Source organism: Mustela putorius, unplaced genomic scaffold, assembly GCF_011764305.1.
Source record: "Mustela putorius furo isolate JIRA1106 unplaced genomic scaffold, ASM1176430v1.1 tig00003853_pilon_pilon_pilon, whole genome shotgun sequence".
Lineage (NCBI taxonomy): Eukaryota > Metazoa > Chordata > Mammalia > Carnivora > Mustelidae > Mustela > Mustela putorius.
Window position 1 is genome coordinate 3,542,141 of NW_025422005.1, and position 19,131 is coordinate 3,561,271.

Here is a 19,131-nt window from a genome sequence, read left to right on the forward strand (position 1 = left end):
AACAGACTGACGCTTTAAGTGGGCGTGGCGTCATCTGGAATTTTCTGAGTAACAGGAGCATATGTGTTATTCCAGCCCGACAGCAGCTAATGCTAATGAGGTGACGCTTGGTGGGCCTCTAGCAGCTTCTGGACGGGGCCTGCTTGCCCGGGAACCAGCCCAGGGATGAGAGGGTCGGAACGTTCAAACTCACTCCTTGACCTCCGGGGAGGGGGTGGGGGTTGAATTCAATCATCAGTGAGAATCTCCAAATTGGGGAACACACACAGAGGCCGGGGGGGGGGGTCCCACCCACCATGCCCGACGCATCTCGTCCATTTGGCTGCGCCTGGGTTGCATCCTTGACGACAAACCAGCAAACCTAGGTGGGGCACTTTGCTCAGTGTCATGAGAAAATTATCAAACCTGGGGAGTGGCCAGTAGAAAAGTCCGTGCGGGCCCCGTTCTGTGCCCCCTGACCTGCTGACCGCTCCTTCCAGGAGGCACCCCAGCCGCCGAGAGTTCAGAGCCGGAAACCATTCCAGACGCGTCTGCCGATGTCACTCGGGAGCATCCCGGTGGGGGCAGCGGGGAGGGGGCATCTGAGGGCTGAGGGCTGAGGGCCACGTCTGAGCCCGGAGGACGCGGGGCGTCACCCAGTGTGTCTGGCTTGTTCCCGCTCAAACACAGGCCTCCTCCCCGCTCCTTACCCACCCCCGTCTCGACCCCCCACAAACACGCCGCAGTCCGGGCAGCACCCCACACCCTGCCCCTCTGCCTCCGGCCCCTGCCTGGGCGGTGATGACCCACATGTGATGTCTGATGAGCCGGTCAGATGCTTTCGTCGCCAAATCACAGACTCAACCCATAACCCAGACAGACCCCAAAGAAGCCAACAGCTGTGGCCGTGGAGAGAGAAGGGGGTCCCGACACCGTACCCCAGGCCTACATCCAGACAGCGATGAGGGGGGTGGCCTCCGTCACTCCGCGGCCTTCCCACCTCCTGGACAGAGACCGTCTTGTCAAGCTGATGTAGAATCTCTCTTTGACCAAACTCCACAGGCTCCTCTGAGCCCACTTTAAACAGGCCTCGATTTTGGACCTTCTGGGGTCATCAACCCCACAGAATCCTGCTAAGTTGTTTTCGACAGAATGCCCCGCCCTCCCACCGGATGGGGGTCCCTCATCACCCCTGCCTGCCCTCCGCACGACGCCCGTCAGGTGATTCCCTCCTGCTCTTTCCTCCTGGCGATTTTCCATCCACGGCCCCCAGCCGCTCGCCCGTTTTGGACGAGGTTGAGCCCAACCTCTCCCCTGCCGCACAACCCCGCTGCAGCAGCGCCTGCACCCACCGGGGGCGCCCCTCCCCCACCCCGGGATGAAGTCGGCCTCACTTGGCTCTTTAACAAGTGTCACTGACTATTTTTTTTTTTTTTTTTAACCAAACCCTGGGAAGGAAGAATGCCTGAAGGCACGCCAAGCCGAAAGTTGGCTTGGAAAGCCCCAAGTTTAGCAGCAATCGCCTGCTCCTTCCTGCCAACGCTTCCCAGTTCACCGCTTCCCGGGCAGCCCGGCCCCAAGTCCCACTCGGCGTGGGCATCGCCAAGCTTCGTCTGGAGCTTCAAGCTTGTGGCAGCGGGGCCGGTGGTGGGGAGGAGGGACGTGGGACCTGGGCCCAGGGGTCCTTCCTGAGATGTCAGCTCTGCGGGGGTAGGACTTTGGTCTGTAGGGTCCCCTGTGTCGAGGGCCTAGAGTCGCAGCCGACACAGAGGACACATTCAGACATCACTCAGTGAATGACGGCGGCGGACGAGTCGCCCTGGGCGCACGGTTTGCACAATGTACAGGCATCAAGCACTCCAGGCAAGGTCAGGTCCCAGACACGAGGACGTGGGCTCCCCAGCTCGGTGCTGCGGCAGCGACACCAGGCCCTCTGCTGCACGGAGGGGCCTCTGGAACAGGCCAGTGGTGTTTCCCCACCAGTGCGGCGAACGCACTCCTGCTCTGTCTTCTTGGAAACCCCATGGCCTCCGGGGCTGGGCTGTGGGGGTCTGGCTGCCTGCGGAGATGGAAGAAGCCTGAAAACGTGGACAACAGCATCCAGGAGACAAACAAGCCTCCGCAAAAGGACCAGGAGGGTTTCCACGGTGACTGAATTCCCCAGGAAAGGAGGCGGGACCCACAGCACGGAAAGGCAGGCTGGCTCTGCCCTGAGACCCCACCACCGTGTCCTGGACCCTCGGCTCCATCTCCAGCCCCAGGGGCAGGCCGGGCTCCAGAGAGCGGCTGAAGCTGTCGTTGTCCCTAAAGGCACTGCCAAGCCCTTGTCCCCTCGGCTGCCAGCACCTATGTGCTAAGTTTCCCCGACCGGCCAACGAGAGCAGGATGTCCCCAACAGGTGAGGCCTCGTTCCTCCTGCCAGACCTGTCCCCTTCTGTGGGGACCCACTTTCCCGTCCGCTCACAGGGTGCTGGATCCGGCCCTGGCTGTGAGGGGGGGAGAAGGATCCTGGCAGCCGGGCACCGCCCTGGCGCCCGGGTCCCTGCGTCTCCCACGGGCCGTGTTTCCTCCCACAACCTGCGACAGCCCGTTCTCACACGCTCCTCCCACCGGCTCCAGAGCCCCTGGCCGGAGCGTCCTCCATGCCTGCCGCTTCCTGTCCCTCAACTCCCCGCAAAAATGTTTTCAAGCAAAGCCCACAGCATCATTCCCGGGGACGGCTCCATTGGCCGGCCTGAGCTGAGCGACGGCCACGCGGGCTCCTTCAGGCCGGCGCCCGTGGGAGACCCCAGCTTCCCTCGGTCACCAGGCTGCTCTCTACACCCTGCAGGTGCCCCACGCCCGTGGGTCCCGCCTGGACGAGAGGCGGCACGGATGCTCCGGGGTCTGGTGCTGCCACTCTACGCTGTCTCCACTGAACTCTGTTCTGGGGGCCACAGCCAGAGGGACCCCAGGGCCGAGGTCAATGCCGGTACCACCAGGCTCTGGCCCCAACGTCCTGGAACCCCACCACCCCCAGAACAACCAGGCCTCTCCCTGGGCCGGCGGGGGTCTCTGCCCCTCGCCCCTGCTCAGTCTCTCCTAACAGGACTCACATGCGTCACACTCACCCCTGGAAACCTGCTGTGGTTCTGCACACTCGCGCAGTGCTGCCCGACACCCCCTGTATCTCGTTCTGGAACATTTAATCCCCCGAAAGGCGGCGCCGGCGGCGTTCCCCACCTCCCTCATGCGCTAGGCAACCACGAGTCCGCTTTCCGGCTCTGGGTGAGCATGTTCTGGACACTCCGGTGGGAGGAACCAGATGACTCGTGGCCCTTGGGCTCCGGCTTCTTCCACGCAGCACGTGTCTCCCGGGCGCGTGCACAGTCGCACGTGTGACCACCTTGTTCTCTCTGCGGCTGAGGCGCGGCCCCCCGCAGGGACGGGCCACCTCTGTTCCCCTGAGGCCGGGTCGGGGCTGCTCCTGTATGCGGCCGTCATCGGGCTCCACGGAGGCCGGGGCAGAGGTTCACTGTTCAGTTGAAGCCAGTGTAGTGAGGACAGACAGACAGACTCACCCAAGGCCCTGGTAAGGTGGCTCGGCCCCTCACAAGTCAGAGGGAGGGGCTCCTGCCCACAGGGTCACACTCCACCACGGCACTGTGGTCCCCCCAGCCTCCAGGCAGCTCCAGGCGGGGCCGGGCAGGGTCTGGCAGGAAGGGGTCTGGGCCAGCACACCCGCCACCAGCCACCAGCGGGGCCATCCCGCCCGGACAGGGTTCTCCTTACCCCCAACACTGGTGACGTCAACAGGCGCCCGCTCCGTGCCCACCGCTGTGAGGTGGGACTCTGGGGGCCTCCGGAGTGAGGGACGGCCCCTGCTCTCCAGGGCCCAGGCCCAGGGATGGCAGGAAATGACCATGGGCAGCACCCTGTGGCGCCAAGCTGGCCTCCGCCAATCCGCTTGCCCGCTGGCTCGTTTCCTGGGGGCTGAGAGCCTGAGGGGTCTCAGGAGGGCACCTGCCTTGAGGAGCTCAGGACTCCGGGGCCAGGATTCTGCCGCGCAGCGTCCGGCCCCAGGATCGCTCCAGAGGGGGTCGTGGCAGGGAGAGCCACTCCACGGGGCGTCATGTTGCTTCCTCCCCTGCACGAGACTCGTGGCTGGCAGCAGCCGCAGATCTAGACGTCCTCCTGCATTTAGGAAGAAAGGGCCTCGCTGATTAAAGCTGTTGCCTCACCGCTTTACGCACCTCGCCCAGGCTGAGGGCAGCGAGGACCTTCATCAGGCCTGCTTAGGGGCCCAAACTTCCGCGGGAAGCAGGGTGTGCGGGACAGCCTCCCCTCCCCTCCTGATCCCAGGTAACAGATCCCTGATGTCCACACTCAGGAGCAACGCAGCCCCCACAGCAACTCCATTCTCTGCTCCAGACCCGAGGTGCCCCCTGCGGTCAGTGGAGTCGGGGGTCCCCACGTCTTCCCCCCTGCCCCACAGACCCTAGGCCTCAAGCTCCCGGGCTCCACGTCTCTCCAACCCAGGACACAGCCAGCTTCCCAGGACCTGGCTGTGCTGACGGCGAGCCCCGGGGAGGGCAGGTCCTGCCGTGTTCTCCCCAGCAGAGTCCGAGAGCCCCACTCGGGGACACGGTGTCACCAGCCCGCAGCTCACCCAGGCTCCTCCGCCCGGAATGCTCTTTCCCACGCACACACCATCCTCACCCCTGCAATCTCAGGGCAGGCTTTTCTCCTCTGGGAAGACCTCTGCCCGCCCCAGGCTGAGGCCGGGCAAGCAGCCCCTCTCTGGGTTCCACAAGCCCGTACCGAGGGTACGTCTTAGCCCCTGATTGCCAGTGGCCTGGAGCAGGGGCCCGTCTTACTCTGTCCTCTCTGTCCCAAGCACAGAGCAACCCTGGGAGCCCCGGGAGTTTCCCAGCCGTGGTCCCGGCCGAAGCCAGCACTGCAGGTCAGGCTGTCCCACCCAAGTCCCTGCGGCAAGGGTCCTTGAAGGTCCGCTCTGTCAGCAGCCCCACACAGTGCATCCTGCAAGACCTTGCTCGCCGGTCAGGCGGCCTCAGGGTTCCAGGAGCTTCTGAAACCCCAGTCTTGACTCACACGGGGATTCAACCTCCGTCCTGCAGCGGCGTCCACCAGCGTGCCCTCCGCGTGGGGCTTTGCGGCATCTCCCAGTAGGGCTGGCAGAGTGCATCGCCGGCCCGGCGGGCTTGGCTGTGGGGCTGGCCTTGGCCCCCGGGGTGTGAGTGGGTGGGACGCGAGCCCAGCTGTCTCACACGCCTGGGGCTCTGACACCCCCTCTGTGCTTCTGTCCCCTTGAGAACAGGCCCTGGGGGACCACGGGTCCCACAATGAGATTCACATGGGGCCGGGCTGACTCCAGCCGGCACCGCGACCAGACTCACGGGCTGCACAGAACCGCCGCAGCCGTAAGCCGGGTGCTCTGGAGATGTTTGTTCCGTTAGTGCAGCCCGGAGCTGTGTCACGTCCCCTGACACCCACTACCTGCTGAGCGTCAGGACGGCAGCCACAGCAGGTCCCTGCTGAGGAGGGAGGTCCACGGACAGTGGCATGGTGTGAGGCAACGGTGGCTTCCTGACGCACCCCCCCACCACAGACTGGGTAGAACTGCCCACTGTCACAGGTGGGGCGTGCAGACCAGCACACGCGCTCGCGAGCGCCGAGGACGGAGGTAGTGGGGTCAGGCTGAGCCGCACAGGCCCGGGACTCCGCCCAAACTCTCCCCTCAGGGGTTCACAACACCTCCCTGGGGATCCCCACGACCACCACCAACCCAGAGAAGAGAGAGACGGGACCCGCTGCAGAGTTGGCAGGGCCCCGTGCAAAAGGAAAACATGGGGCCCCTTACCGAAGAATCACTCCAGATTCCCGGGCAACAGCAGAACATCCCACCAAGTGCAGAGTCCTCCTAAGCACGGGCCCCTGCGCCTGCGCGCTCACACGCCCACAGAGCCCTCCGAGACGGGGAAGGAGTGTCCCCACCACCGCCTCGGCCCCAGCCTGGGCCTGACTATGACTGCTTGACTCTCTCCCTGCCCAGAGGCGGGCCTCAGAACCACCGGCTCCCAGAGGCTGACCCGCTCCGAGTGTAGCCCCTCCCTGACCTGGGTCTAAGAGCCTGCTCTTGGGAGAGGGCGGGTTCTTCCCGTGCCCGGGGACAGGTGCACATCCTTAAAGGGCTTGTTACACCTCCCACCCCAGGGGCTAACGTCTCCTGCAGGTGCTGGGAACCCAGCTCGGCAACTCCCTCTGCCGGGAAAAGCCACCTGGGCCTCTTCCCCGAGCTCGGGACCCCACACGCTGGAGAAAGCTCATCGGAACCCCAGAAGTCCCCGGGCCCCTAGCCAAAGCCAGCTGCCCTGCCCAGCGTCCCCAGTGTCACAGCCCTGGGTGTCGGCCACCTCCTCAGCTGTCGTGCGTGGGGCACGTCAAAGGGACCTGAGAGCGAGCACGTGGAAACTAGTTTCCAGCCACACTCAGGGGGGCTGCGGGCTCGCCAAGACGCCCGCATCAGCCTCCGTCTCTCACGGGACCCTAACGGGCCGGCAGCCTCACACGGGGACGTGGAGCCACTCTTGGACACTTCTGGCTCGCGGCACCAAGGAAAGAGCAGGGCTCCTTCATAATCCTTAAGAAACATTATTATTCCAGGAAAACTACTCAGTTAATCTACTGTAATAACCCTCTGTGAGGCCCTGAGACACTGTGGTCTTTTCAGTGCTCATTTCAGAAACATGAGCTGCCACTTTCCATCCATGAAGCAACAGAGGCGCCCAGCCTGGCCCCGATGGGGGTGCCTGTCCGCTTCGTATGCCCTGACACACACGGACATCGCTCCCTTCAGGACATAAACCTCCCCAAGCCCAGGGAGGGCTTAGGTGCAGGCCGGAAGAGCAGCGACCGGCTCCGACCGTGCCCGGGACAGACCAGAGCTGCCCTCTGCCTCCCCCAGGGGCCCAGGGCTCACCGCCATCAGCACGCTGCCGTCGGGGACCACGAGAGCGGCGACGACCGGGCTGCGTTCCGGGGATATGGACATCGGATGGAGAGCCTGGGGTGGACGGACGGGGCCTGCCCCCGCAGAGATCCCCAGACGCCGCTGTTCAGCGAATGAGCGGACCAATGAACGAACCCGCACAGCCTCCCCGTAGGGCCGTGGGCAGCTCCTTACTGGCCTGCAGGACCACATCCCGGGGGATTTGCGGCCACCGAGAGCATCCCGTCCTCACATCTGCCTCTGGCTCCTCAAGCTGACTGTCCCTCTCCCTGCCGGTGACACCCACAGCAGGGACCTCCCAGCCCGAGCTCTGCCCTCACGGCTGAAGACAGAGCCCTGTGGGGGGCCCAGTGGCGTCAGGGAGAGGCTCTCAGGGAAGCAACTGCTTCCTGGGGCCGAGCCCCTCTCTCCAGCCTGTCCCCGGCCTCCCTCGGGGCCAAGACGTCTGATCTCCTCCGGGCCCTGCTGCTTCTGGAGAGAAACTGTCTCAGCAGCGCCTGTTTCCACATCCGCACTGATGTTGTCTCGGTTTTCCCAGCTTCTTTTCCCGACTGGTCATCGCTGGTGGCGGACGGGAACTCCCCCTGCGTTAGCCCGTCTCCTCAAAGCTGTCAGCCGCAGCGCTCTGGGCTGCTGGGGTGCGTGAGGCCTCTCCCCTTGCTCCCCGGGCGTGGAGGCGCTGCTGCGGAGCCCCATGAGACGGGCTGTGGGGTCCCCCTGGCTCCTCCTCTCTCCGCGACCTTCCACAGGCTGCCCAGCCTCGGGGCCTCGGTCCCCTCACCTGCCCGGTCCCAGGGTCCAGGAGGATCCAACCGGATGCAGCAGCTTGCCCTCCCCGCGGTGGGGGGAGCCTGGGAAGTACAGCTGGTGTTCTGGGAGGCCCAGCTGACCCCTCTCTCCCATCCCCACTCCCCTGCAGCCTGAGGCAGGGTCAGGTGTCCCCCTCGTCCTGCATGTCACCTGCCAGCTGCTGACCCCATCCTGGCCACCCAGCCTCTCCCTCTCTTGTGCCCGGCACAGCCCTCACATGTGTCACATGAGTGCCTCCATCCTCAGAGCGCGCGGGGGAGGCAGCACGGGCGTCCCACCTTGCAGGTGCGAAGGTCAAGGCTCAGAGAGGTGAGTGATGGGCACTGGGCGGAGGGAGACCTGCCTAGCGCCTGTGCAGGGCTCATCAGGGCCTGCTGCCCGGGAAGCTGGGGCTCAGAGGTTGGCCAGGCCCCTGGAGCGAAGACGGGGTTCACAGGCCCGCGTTAGCTCTGAGGACAGAGGGAACTCTGCATTCTGGGCGGCCCAGGGCCACAAGTCACAGAGAGCGGCCGCGTGACAGCGTGGAGCTCCTGGAAAGGAACGAGGAATCCAAGCTAGAACCGGTATCAAGAAGGCCACAGAGGCCCAGCTCCGCCCTGTGCTTGGCCAAGTATGCCAGCCAGTGCGAGATGGAGGCTGGACCCCCGGGACATGGGAGACCTGCGGGTCAGCTTCCTCCTGGACCCTGGGGCCTGGATCCATGGAATGGTCGGCCTCGGGGGAGAGCGGCAGGCAGACCCCAGCCACAGCCCCAAGGCTGAGTGGACGGAGCCTCTGAGGCTCAGTTTACCTTATCTGGGACTTATGGCAAGTTCCTACATGTTCTTGGCCAGCCACGCCCAAGCCCAGCACCGTGGCGGTCTGACTCCCAGGCCAGGAAGGGGCTCCAACCACAGCAGGGAGAGGACTGTGGCTGGGAGGGGGCCAGGCCAGAGACAGGCCAGGCCAGAGAGGCAGAAACAAATGTTGGCCAGAGAGATAAAGACCCAGAACAAGAGACTTCACAGGAAGAGATGGGGAGTGGGGCAGAGCTTGTGTGGGAGGAGAGAGCGGACTGCCATTGCGGGGCGGGGGGCAGGGACCAGTGAGGGTTCCCCCACATCCCAGCCAGCCAAGCCTGCCCATCACTGCGGAGCCCAGCCTAGGAGCAGGGGACAGGGCGGCCGCGGGGAGACAGGCTCCACCCCACCCTGAGACCACCTGGCACCACCTGCAGGAAGACACCCCCCAGCCCGTGAGGGTCACAGATGCCAGGGACGAGGCTCGGAGTCAGGAACGGGGCCAGGCTGAGCCATCAGGGGTCCCCGTCTGCCAGCGGGACCTGACGCAGGGACATGGGGCAGCCGGCTGAGAGGCCCGGAGCACCCAACGAAGCGGGAGGGCGCTGTGCCTGTGACGCGACGGTGGCATCAAGGGGTTCTCTGCCCCCCACCGTTTCTTCCAGCCGCCAGCACCATGCCTTCCACCGTGGCGCAGTGCCAGGGGAAGGACCCACGGTGTGGACGTGGACGTGGACGGCTGACTTAGGCGCCCGATAGGACAGCTACCCCTTGGGCCTCAGTTCCCAGCCCATGGAGCAGGGAGTCCGTGGGGCTCCCCCAGGCTCAGGCCAGGCCCGAGTCCCAAAGAGAAGGCCCAGACGGAGGCCGAGCTCTGCGCATCTGGCAGCTGTGGCGTGGATGAGGCCAGGCGTGTGGAGGGGCTGGTGTTGCCGGGAGTTCTAAGAGCAGAGCGGCCAGACCGGGACAGAGAGGAGGCTGTGACAGAGACCCTGGGCGCAAAGGGGCGGCCTGTCCGCTTTGTGTTCCTGGGGACCCACTGGTCACCATCCTGCTAGGACTCAGGGGACTCTGGGAAGGCAGGGCCCGCAAGGACGCTACGGACAGGACTTGCCCATGTTCTTCGGCTCCCGCTCCCTTGGGGCAAAGCCTGGTGGGGTCGCCCCAAAGCGGTTTCGGGCAGGACATGCAGCCTCTGGGAAAAGCTGCGCAGCCAGAGGCGTCCAAGGCACAAGGGACCTGAAGCCAGAGAGACCTTGACCTTCCTGCTGGGACTGAACACCTGAGCCTCCCCCAGTGCTGGTAAGTAGACCCGCCTCACAGCTGGGAAACCGACCGCCCCCTCCTCACAGACGGGGACCATGTGGAAGCCAGGAGAGCAGCCTGGAGGCGGCGGCCGGCAGCTGCGCAGGGCGGGGAGGGAAAAGCGCAGCCCCAGGCCTCGGCTCCCCACACGTCTGCACTTCAGCGGAAAGGAGGCTCTTGGGATTCTGGACTCTTCTCCGTTGAACGTTAGAGCCCTGGTCGGCGCGGGTCGCCTCCGGGGGGCGCAGCTCGCTTTGGCAAACAGTCGTTTCAAGGTTGAGCTCTTGCCGTGAGGCAGACTGGTTGCGGAAGGCTGACAAAGCACGGTGACAGACAAGGGAGGCCACTGCTGCCGGGGCCACTTCCACCAGCCCGTGGTCATTCCATAGATCACGGCGCCGTCCCCCACTGCCCTGAAAAACTAGAAACTGGGCACGAATCAGTCATGGAACGGCCATGACTCCGGAAGCCCCCCAGGTCTGTGTGGGCGCCAGCACGCCTTCCGCGCTCGTCTCCCGGCGGCTGCCACCACGGATTGCCCAGACTAGGTGGCCCTAAAACAACATGAACTCCTTTTCCCACGGCTCTGGTGGCAGGAAGCGTGACCCACAGGTGTAGGCTGCCCCCCGGGGGCTCTGGGGGAGAACCCGTCCCAGGTCTGTGTCCCAGACTCTGGTGCCTCCAACAATCCTGAGTACCTCCGGCCATCGACGCCTCACTGCCCTCTGGGCCTCTGTTGTCACATTTCCATCTTCTCTGTGTGTCCCCTTCTGTCTCCTACAAGGACACCCCCACTGGATTTAGGGACAGCCCCGTCCAACATGCTCACGTTCCCATCATCAGCCCCGCGGCAGCTGCAGAGGCCCTTTTCCCAAACAAGGCCACACGCTGAGGTTCTGGGTGGACACGGGTCTCGGAACCCACGACTCGCCCTCCAGCTGCGGTGACGGTTCCTGGGCCCATCTTCCCGCCTGTACCAGCCTCTCCAGCCCTCCCGGACAGCCCACGGGCAGCGTGTGGCCTCCCCCAACATGGAGAAGGAGGCTCCTTTGGCTCTGAACAGCCTCCCACGGAGCAGCTCATTTCTGGCTTGGCCTTGGGGTCACAGCCACGGGGCCCACGTGGCTCTGCCAGCAGGTGGGTCCCAGTAAAGTTTTCCGGGTATGTGGCACTCCTCGGCCTCCTGCAGCAGCAGGAAGGGCCTCGAAACTCTCTGCCGGTCCGTTGGAGCGAGGGCAGCATGACCCCAGTGTGCCCGGGCCACGCCGGACACAGGACCCACTCGAACCCCCCAAAGGCAGGCCGCTGGCTGCTTCCCTCCCCCTCCTTCTCTCTGAAGCTCCCAGCACAGACGCCTGAGAACAAAACCAACCAGCACACTGAGACGCTGGGGGTCAGACCAACAAGTGCACCCCAACCCCGCACGGCCGGAGGAAGAAAACGTTGTTAAGTAATCATGATGCTTGTTCTTCCCAGCCTCATGGACCCTGAGGAATGATTTTTAAAGGCGCTTTAATTTATTTCTAAATAGAGACAAACAGCATTAAATCATTATCGGGCGCGGGAAAAGCAAAGCAGTTAATCTGGCTTCCGTTTGATGGCGTTTAGTTAAAAGTGGCTTTCGACAGGGGTGGGAGCAGGAGGGGCGCGAGAGAAGAAGTCCAGTAATGCCCAAAAATGCCCCGATGGAGACAGCAACGTTCCCATGGAAAGACGCTGTGGCTTTCGGCTCGGGAACACAGCCGCCGTCCCCGACCAGGAGCTCCCGAGGCAGGCCGGCTCTCACGGACACCCGCGGCCGCCGTGCACGCCGGCTGCGCCCTGGGATGGGCGACCCGAAGGCCAAACGCTGCTTCCAGTCCCGGGCACCGGCTCAGAACGTTTTGGGGTTCACAGACTGGAGAAGGCCCACCTTTCACGGCCCGGAGCGCACCGTGAACGTGACCTGGGGTCTGGGCCCCAGCAGAAGAGCCCGAGTGAGCCAGATCGAGGTCACGGGGCTGACCTTTATTTGACATTGGGAATCTATCACAAAAGAAATCTCTGTTCTCTGCGAGAAAAGACAAAGACAAAGAAAGGGAAAGACGGGGGGAAAGGCTCAGAAGGGCATGAAGGCTGGAAAAGCCCAAGTCCCACCTTGTACCCAATTCTCACTCCCCAGAGGGGCCCCAGATCAATCCCTGTACCCAGGACAGTGACCAGGGGCCACAGTCCCACTGGAGAGGGGTTTGGAGGAGCCACGAAGGGGAAGAGAAGACGATAGAACATCCCTGTGTAGACAACCTGCTTTTCAGATGTGATGAACTGCAGATGCGCCGCACCGGCCGCCGGCCGAGCCCCGCCCTGTAGGCACCGAGCCCCGAGGCCGTGGGCAGCGTGTTCACACAGACAGCACACGCCCTCGAGCACACTACTGGGTCAGAGCAGATCACTAATTTGGCCGCAGGTGCTGGTCCCAGGCAGGGTGCCTGTCCACCCCAGTCCCGTCGGCCCCTCACGACCCCAAGAACCAAGTCCGGGCTCCTTCCTGCAGTCCAGAGGCCCCTGCGAGCTGGCGCAGACCCTCCGCTCCCGGCTACTCCGTTTCGTCCATGCTCTGCTCAACATCACCCCCTCGGAGAGGACCCGACCTCCTCTCGAGACAGACCATCGCCTCTTCGTGCTTTTGCCCCTCATGAGCTATCACCGTCTGAGCCTATAGGACGTGCCATTTCCCACTGTCTGGGTCCCACAGGGAGGCCGGGTCCTGGCCTGGGGCAGGGACTATGTCTGTCTTGGGGCACCGCATGCCCCCGCCCCCCGCAGAGGGGCACCCGCAAGTCCACGTTGGATGAAAGATCAAACGAATGAATGAATGAATGGATGAGGGAGTGATGAGTAACGAATGAGCTCGGCTGTGCCGGCCGGCGCCGTCTGTCCTGCTGAAGGCCCTGTCGCTGCTTCCTGCTGGGCTCGAGCGCCGACGGGCCAGCCCAGGAGGGGCACCACCACCGGCTGCCTCCACGGCACCGCCGTTCTCACCTGCACACGGGAGGGTCCTGGTGGGGACAGGCACGCATCCCGCACTGGGGACACTGGTGTGGCGTGGCGGCACGTTTTGCAGGTTTCCACGGTCCCGTACCTTGGGCATCCAGCAGCGAAGGGCCACAGATGACCCTTTCAGACTTTGTCTTAGAGCCTAGACCAGGGATAGGGAAGGGCCTGTGGCCCCACCGTCGGGCCAGGACAAAATGGACTCACGGTGGATCTGCCTCCCTAAGAGAAGTGGCAGCCCCGTGGCTTCCCACCTCTTGGAAGCATCTGGAAGGTGGAGGAGATGGAGATGAGAAGGTCCCGTGTCCCATTCCCCACGGGCGTCCCCTTCCCATTTCTTTCCTCCCAGCCTGGCTCAGCCGGCGCAGCGAGCACGCACGGGCGTCCTCGGAGGGGACGCTGAGGCCAGGGCTCAATGACACGGCAGGTGTGAGAACAAAGCCGGGGGCGTCCCCGCTCAGCCCGACCCCAGCCTCGGAAAGCAGGGAGCCTAAGTCCTCACCGCCCCCGCCAGCCACCAGAAAGACCCAACACCCTGACCTCCCGCCGGGAGCCTCCCAGCACGGGCACCGAGGGGCACAGAAGGGGCAGAGGCACGGACAGCAGGGAGCGAGGGGGTTTCAGGGAGTTTGTCCCCATTAGGGGCACCGAACGCACCCGTGTGCCACGGGCTGCGCAGACCTTCCAGGAACACGACAGACAGACAGACAGACAGATAACCTCCTTCTCTGCTCTCGTGAGAAGTCAGCCCGCTTCTCACCCACAGCATCAGCTGTCCCCAGGGATCACCCTTGCCCGGTCCAGATGCCCCCACTGCGTGTGTGCCCTGGGACACTGTCTCCTCCTGCCCTCCCTGTCCCCACAGGGCCACGGGACCACCAACGTGCCAGACCACCAACGCCTCTGTAGTGCGGGGGCTCCCGGCCTCCCGCCAGCCACCTCCCTGAAGGCCAGCAGGCCGAGGGAATGGGGTCCCCCGACTCCTGTCTCAGTCTCCTCTGAGTGTCCCGTGGCCGCAGTCTTCTACCATCCCCCCGGCACAGACCCCATGTGGTCGGCCATGGTCCCGCAGCATCTGCATCTGGCTGAGGCTTTCTGTAAGAGGAGGAGAAAGTGGTCCCTGTCACCCTCCCCAGTAAAAGCAGGAAAGAAAGGGGACATTTCTTCATCCTGGCCGTGAACCGTGAAGTCGTCTCGGAGGACGCAACCGGAGCGTTCGGCCAGCGCATCTCCCGACCTGTCGTGGGCCAGAGTGAGTCTCCAGACTCTTAGCACGGAAAGAGCAGAAGACTCACGAAGCAAGACCAGCGGAGCAGGCCGGCCCCCCACACCGCGACGGGCAAGCAGGGCACGGCGGACGGAGGAGCGGCCCGCGTGGTGGCGGGGAGGGACAGGACCCTGCGAGCCCCCCCACAACTGGGCAGGCCATGCTGTGCGCCAAGGCCTAGAGGTCTCCCTATGGACTGGCAGCCGGTTCCCCGGTTCCAGTTCCACGCACTTGGACCAGCATGGGTGCAGACAGGCCAAACTCTCACCCAGGGACGGGCGTGCAAACTTAGAAAACACCAGGTGGGGCCTCCGAACAACAGAGATGACAGCACATCGTCACATGGTAAAAAGAGCCCCAAGTCCCCGGAATCCACGGTCCATGCTGGTCTGGGTGCCCACCCCGGCACAGGGCTCAGGACCCAGGCCCAGGCCCAGGCCCAGGCAGACGACACGGGGAGCAGGTTGGCAGCAGCGCAGACTCACTCTTTAACCCCACTCACAGGGTCAAGGTCTAAATCAGGGGCAGTGGCTGTCCTGCCTCTCCAACATGGTACCTGGCATCCGGCCACGGGGCTGCCTGGACGACCCGCTCTCCGGGGCCCGCTCAGTCATCTCTGAGCACATCCCAGCCCTGGGTCTCGCTCCTCACCGCAGGAAGCCTCCGCCATTCAAGGCGCCCCAGAGACCCACCCCTTGCTCCCGCGGGAGGCTGGCCAGCATTTGCCGCCTTCTCGTCGCCCAGAACTGGGAATAGCCTGGCCGGCCGCTTGCCAGGGCTCAGGCTCCCCTGCTTCCTTCTCAGCCGCATTCGCAACTAACGGAAAGTCACGTTTTCCTGTAAAACCACACGGGGCTCTCTCGGCTCTGCTCCAGCCTCCGAACTGCCCTCCGCCTCCCAGTGGGCCTCCAGCCTGGCCGCTTCTCCTCCCCACCTGCAGCTGTGGGCACGGCTGTGCACATTCCCCTGCTCCCGCCGCTCAGTAACAACGCTCCCAGTGATCCGCACACGACACCCGAAAGGAGGGCCGCTCCCAGGCCCCTTGGAGCCAGGTGCGGCCACGTGACCGGGTTCTGGCCAATGGGATTCTGGCGGACAGAAAAAGGTTCCTTGCCTGGGGTGTCCCCATCCTAATCCCTGGAAGCTGTGACTGAGTGACCTGACAGAAGGGGACTTTGCAGGTGGAATTCAGGTAAGGATCTTGAGACGAAGCGGTCATCTCGAGTTTCTCGGTGGGCCGGTGTAATCTCAGGGTCCTTACTGTGCCGGGCGGGTGGGAGGGTGGCCAGGACAGCGAGAGCCATGACCCACAGAGGCAGAGGTCAGGTGCCTCACCTGCTCGGTCAGGCCCAAGCCAACTCTCCGGGGGGCCAGAGGCCCCCGGCCACCCCACTGTATTCTTGTCCTCAAGAGAAATCCGTGTTTATGCCTGGTTATGTCAGAGCATCTGACGAGGTTGAAAACAAGAGAAAACACTCAAGAAACCACCAATAGAGAAAACAGGTGAAAGTTTAGTATTTCATACACAACTTTAAAAAAGGTATGAAAGAATACCAATATGAACATTGCATAGCAAATAATGTGTGTACAAAACCCAGTAAGAAAACATAATTTTATCACCTAAGATGGTTCATAAAATACATCTCACTATAAAGCAAATCGACATGTCACAGGCAGCGACACCTGCCCGGGTGCAGCGGAGAGGAGCCTCGTGCTTCTGGGCGCCGAGCCCCCCACCCCAGGACGCCGGGGGCCTCGGCGCATGGCTGGGTGGTCCCTCCGCCCTCACCAGCAGCCCATGCAGGTCAGGAGGAGGAGGACCCAGAGTTGGCGCGCACGAGTCTGTGGCTGCGCAGCGGCGGGCAGGGGAGCATGGCCGGCGGCTCCCCTACTGGTAGGTGACCTTCACGCAAAACGCCTCTTCATTCTTGTCCTCGTGGTCGTTGATGTAAATCAGGATCTCCTCCTCCCCGGCGCTGTCCCGGGGAGCGAACCGCAGGCCGATGGTGTAGGTCTCCCCTCCCCCGACCTGGAAGCAAGCATCCAGTCCAAGCCCTACCCCGGCTGCCGCCCTCTCCTCCCGCAGGCTCTGCAGCCGCAGACCCAGACAGAGGAGCTTTAGCTGAGGCCCTAGACCCTGAGGCCCACGGCCGCGGGACTCCAGGCACCTGCTGTTCTGAGCTGAACCAACGGACGCAGCTGCCTCCCCACATGGGGGGTCGCTTTGCAGTAACACCCTCCCCTGACTGTGGTGAGCTGTACTCGCAACAGAGAAAAGACTAACTCGCAGGCACTTACGGACAAAACTGTGGATCATCTGCGGGGCAGGTGAGCCAGCAGGCCCCTGCAACGGGGCCCAGATGTGGGGCCCCAGACGCACAGGCAGAAGAGCTCAAAGAGGGGGACCTGGCCCCCCACACCCAGTACCTTCCCCAGGCCAGATCGGCACTGCCCCCCAACTGGACTCTCTCCAGACCGCCTCCAAATGCGGGCCGGGGCTCCCGGGAGCAGCAGAGCCCGAACTCCCGGCCCCACAGCCCAGGCCGCCCCGCACAGCGCCCGCACCTGGAACCCACAGCCCGGGCCGCCCCGCCCCGCACGGCGCCCGCACCTGGAACCCACAGCCCGCCGCCCCCGCCCCGCACAGCGCCCGCACCTGGAAGGAGTCCTCCCTGAACTGCAGCAGGTCCGGGCGGTCGCTGTGCAGGTGGAAGGTCCTCGCGGAGGGGTAGGGGTTGGTGTAGGTGATGCGCTTGTGGGCGCCTTTGCAGTCCCCCGCGGCCAGCGTGATCTCGAAAGCCTGTGGGGGCGGCAGCATCAGGCGCCCCTGCTGAGCCTGCCCCGCACGTGCGGCCCGACCCGGGGCTTCTCCCTAAACGCGACAGACCCCCGCGGAGGGGGCTCACCCTGCGGAAGCAACCACACCCCAACCCCCAGGCCGCGGAGGAGGAAACTCCCACCTGAGACCAGGTCACAGGACCGGGTGACATCAGGTGACCCAACACCCCCACCTCACATGCCCCTCCTGACCTTAGAAATGAGCGGTGGGCGGCAAGAGAGGCACACAAGCCACGAGGCCACCAGCTGGTGGTAGTCCACGTCAACCAGGTTAAGGTGGATGAAGCGGCTCCCCGCCCTCCAGGGCCTCACGGCGACGTGCAGGTCCTGCACCGCATGCGGCGGCAGCGCAAACACACCCCTGGGGTCCGTCTGGGAACAGCAGGAGAGGCGGGCTGGGAGGTGGCGCCCGCACGGTGCAGACCGCAGGTTCCTCGACACCCACAGCCCAATCCGCAGAGAGACCCCCAAGGGAGCCCCAGCTACTCGGGCGTTGGGGGGGCCACATGGCCTGCGAGAGGGCAGGAGGGGCCCGAGTGACATATCTGAGAGCAGACCCGGCCACGCGGTCAGGCCCGCAGCACGTCTCAGTCTACATCACCACGCGCGCGTCCCTCCGTGTGGCCGCGGTGCCCCAAGAACCAGAGCCGCCCCAGCGGAGGGAGAGCTCAGCGAGCTCCAGCGCCAAAGCCTGGCAAGGAGTCTGCACGGCCCATGTTATCCAGACGCACAGCTGCAGCTGAATTAATTCCAGACCTGCTATTAGTATTTGCCTACCAGTATTTCTAAAAACTGGCCTCTGGGGTGTACAGATCAGTCACCCCGCGACGGGCCTCTGGGGTGTACAGATCAGTCACCCCGCGACGGGCCTCTGGGGTGTACAGATCAGTCACCCCGCGACGGGCCTCTGGGGTGTACAGATCAGTCACCCCGCGACGGGCCTCTGGGGTGTACAGATCAGTCACCCCGCGACGGCGTATCCAGGAAAAGGCAACGGGTGCGAAAGCTCTGCCAGGAGTCCCGGAGGAGCCGGGAGCCTGTCCCAGGACCCACGCCGGCTGGAGCCAGTCCCCATACCGTCTGTTCCCAGGGTGGGGTGCAGACGGTGAGAGGCCAGAGAGCACCCAGGGACCCACCTTCAGCTCCTGGGGGTGCGAGCTGAAAGCCTGCACTCTCCTAACTGCCTGGGTCCCCCGAAGGACAAGGGACAGCCGGGTCCGCTGGCCTGTGACACAGGAGACGTCCACACGCTGCAAGGAGTGGAGGTGGACCTGCCACACCTGGACAGGCGTCGCCAGCCAGCGGTCCCTGCGCGGGACAGAAGCCGTTACCAGCCCTGGGGAGGACAACAGCCCCAAGATGAGGAGACGGGGGGAGCCCAGCTGTCGTCACCTCCGCAGGCACCTTCCCAACTCTGAAGGCCACTTCGACTTTGCACCACACACCAGCACAAATGACAGAGTGGGCTTCTGCCCGACCAGACATGCCGCCGCCCCAAACCAGGTGCTCTGGGGTGACGCCCGGGGACAGCGGCACCCCGAAGGGTCTGTGGGCTTGGAGGTCACGCAGGCCAGAGCTCATGGGCCCCGTCCTAGCTGCCTAGAGCCGCAGGAGGATACCAACCCCCCCTGTAAGTGAGGCTCAGGAACGCCGTCCCCCGGGTTCATCCGCACGGTCCGAGACAGGCACTGAGCACAGTTATCCCCCATTCTCAGATGTCCCATTCCGAAGCCCCCAGCCTGGCTTAGTTTTAAAAGATCCTCCTTCAAGGGACTAGAACAAGAGACTTCGTGGAAAAGGTAAAGGAACAGGGTCTTCTCAGCGGAGTGGGAGAAGCAGGAGGCGATGTGATCACCGTCTCAGGCACGGAAGGGTAACGACCCCACCCTCACCTCCCCTGGTCAGAGCCGGACACTGCACTGGGGCAGACGCCGCCTCGAGTTTCTCTTCGGTGGGCTCTCCACGCGTCCTTTAGGCCACCAGTGCCGCTCTGATCAGAGGGCGCCCTTTGCGAGGCCCCTGCCAGCCCCGGGGTCTCCCCTCCCGTGGCCACAGGCCCGACAGGAGCCCCGTCCGGAGCTGGGAGAGCCGGGCGAGCCCTTCCAACACTC

At 64.2% G+C, this 19,131-nt stretch overlaps 1 protein-coding gene across 10 annotated transcripts in view; it reads right to left on the bottom strand.

Moving 5' to 3' along the window:
• Positions 1–15,673: 15,673 nt before the first annotated feature.
• NPHP4 (nephrocystin 4) overlaps positions 15,674–19,131 on the bottom strand; it is a 105,291-nt gene continuing 101,833 nt past the window's right edge. For 8 of the 10 annotated variants that reach the window (XM_045063632.1, XM_045063627.1, XM_045063625.1 and 5 more), the window contains 4 exons: positions 18,157–18,328; positions 17,213–17,392; positions 16,839–16,982; positions 15,674–16,211 (listed from right to left, as the gene is read on the bottom strand). In XM_045063632.1, coding sequence (XP_044919567.1) covers positions 16,071–16,211; positions 16,839–16,982; positions 17,213–17,392; positions 18,157–18,328 — 637 coding nt within the window. In that variant the 3' untranslated portion in view covers positions 15,674–16,070. Of the gene's footprint in view, positions 16,212–16,838; positions 16,983–17,212; positions 17,393–18,156; positions 18,357–19,131 lie in introns of those variants that run through there. The other 2 variants (XM_045063634.1, XM_045063633.1) reach the window with 2 other exon arrangements.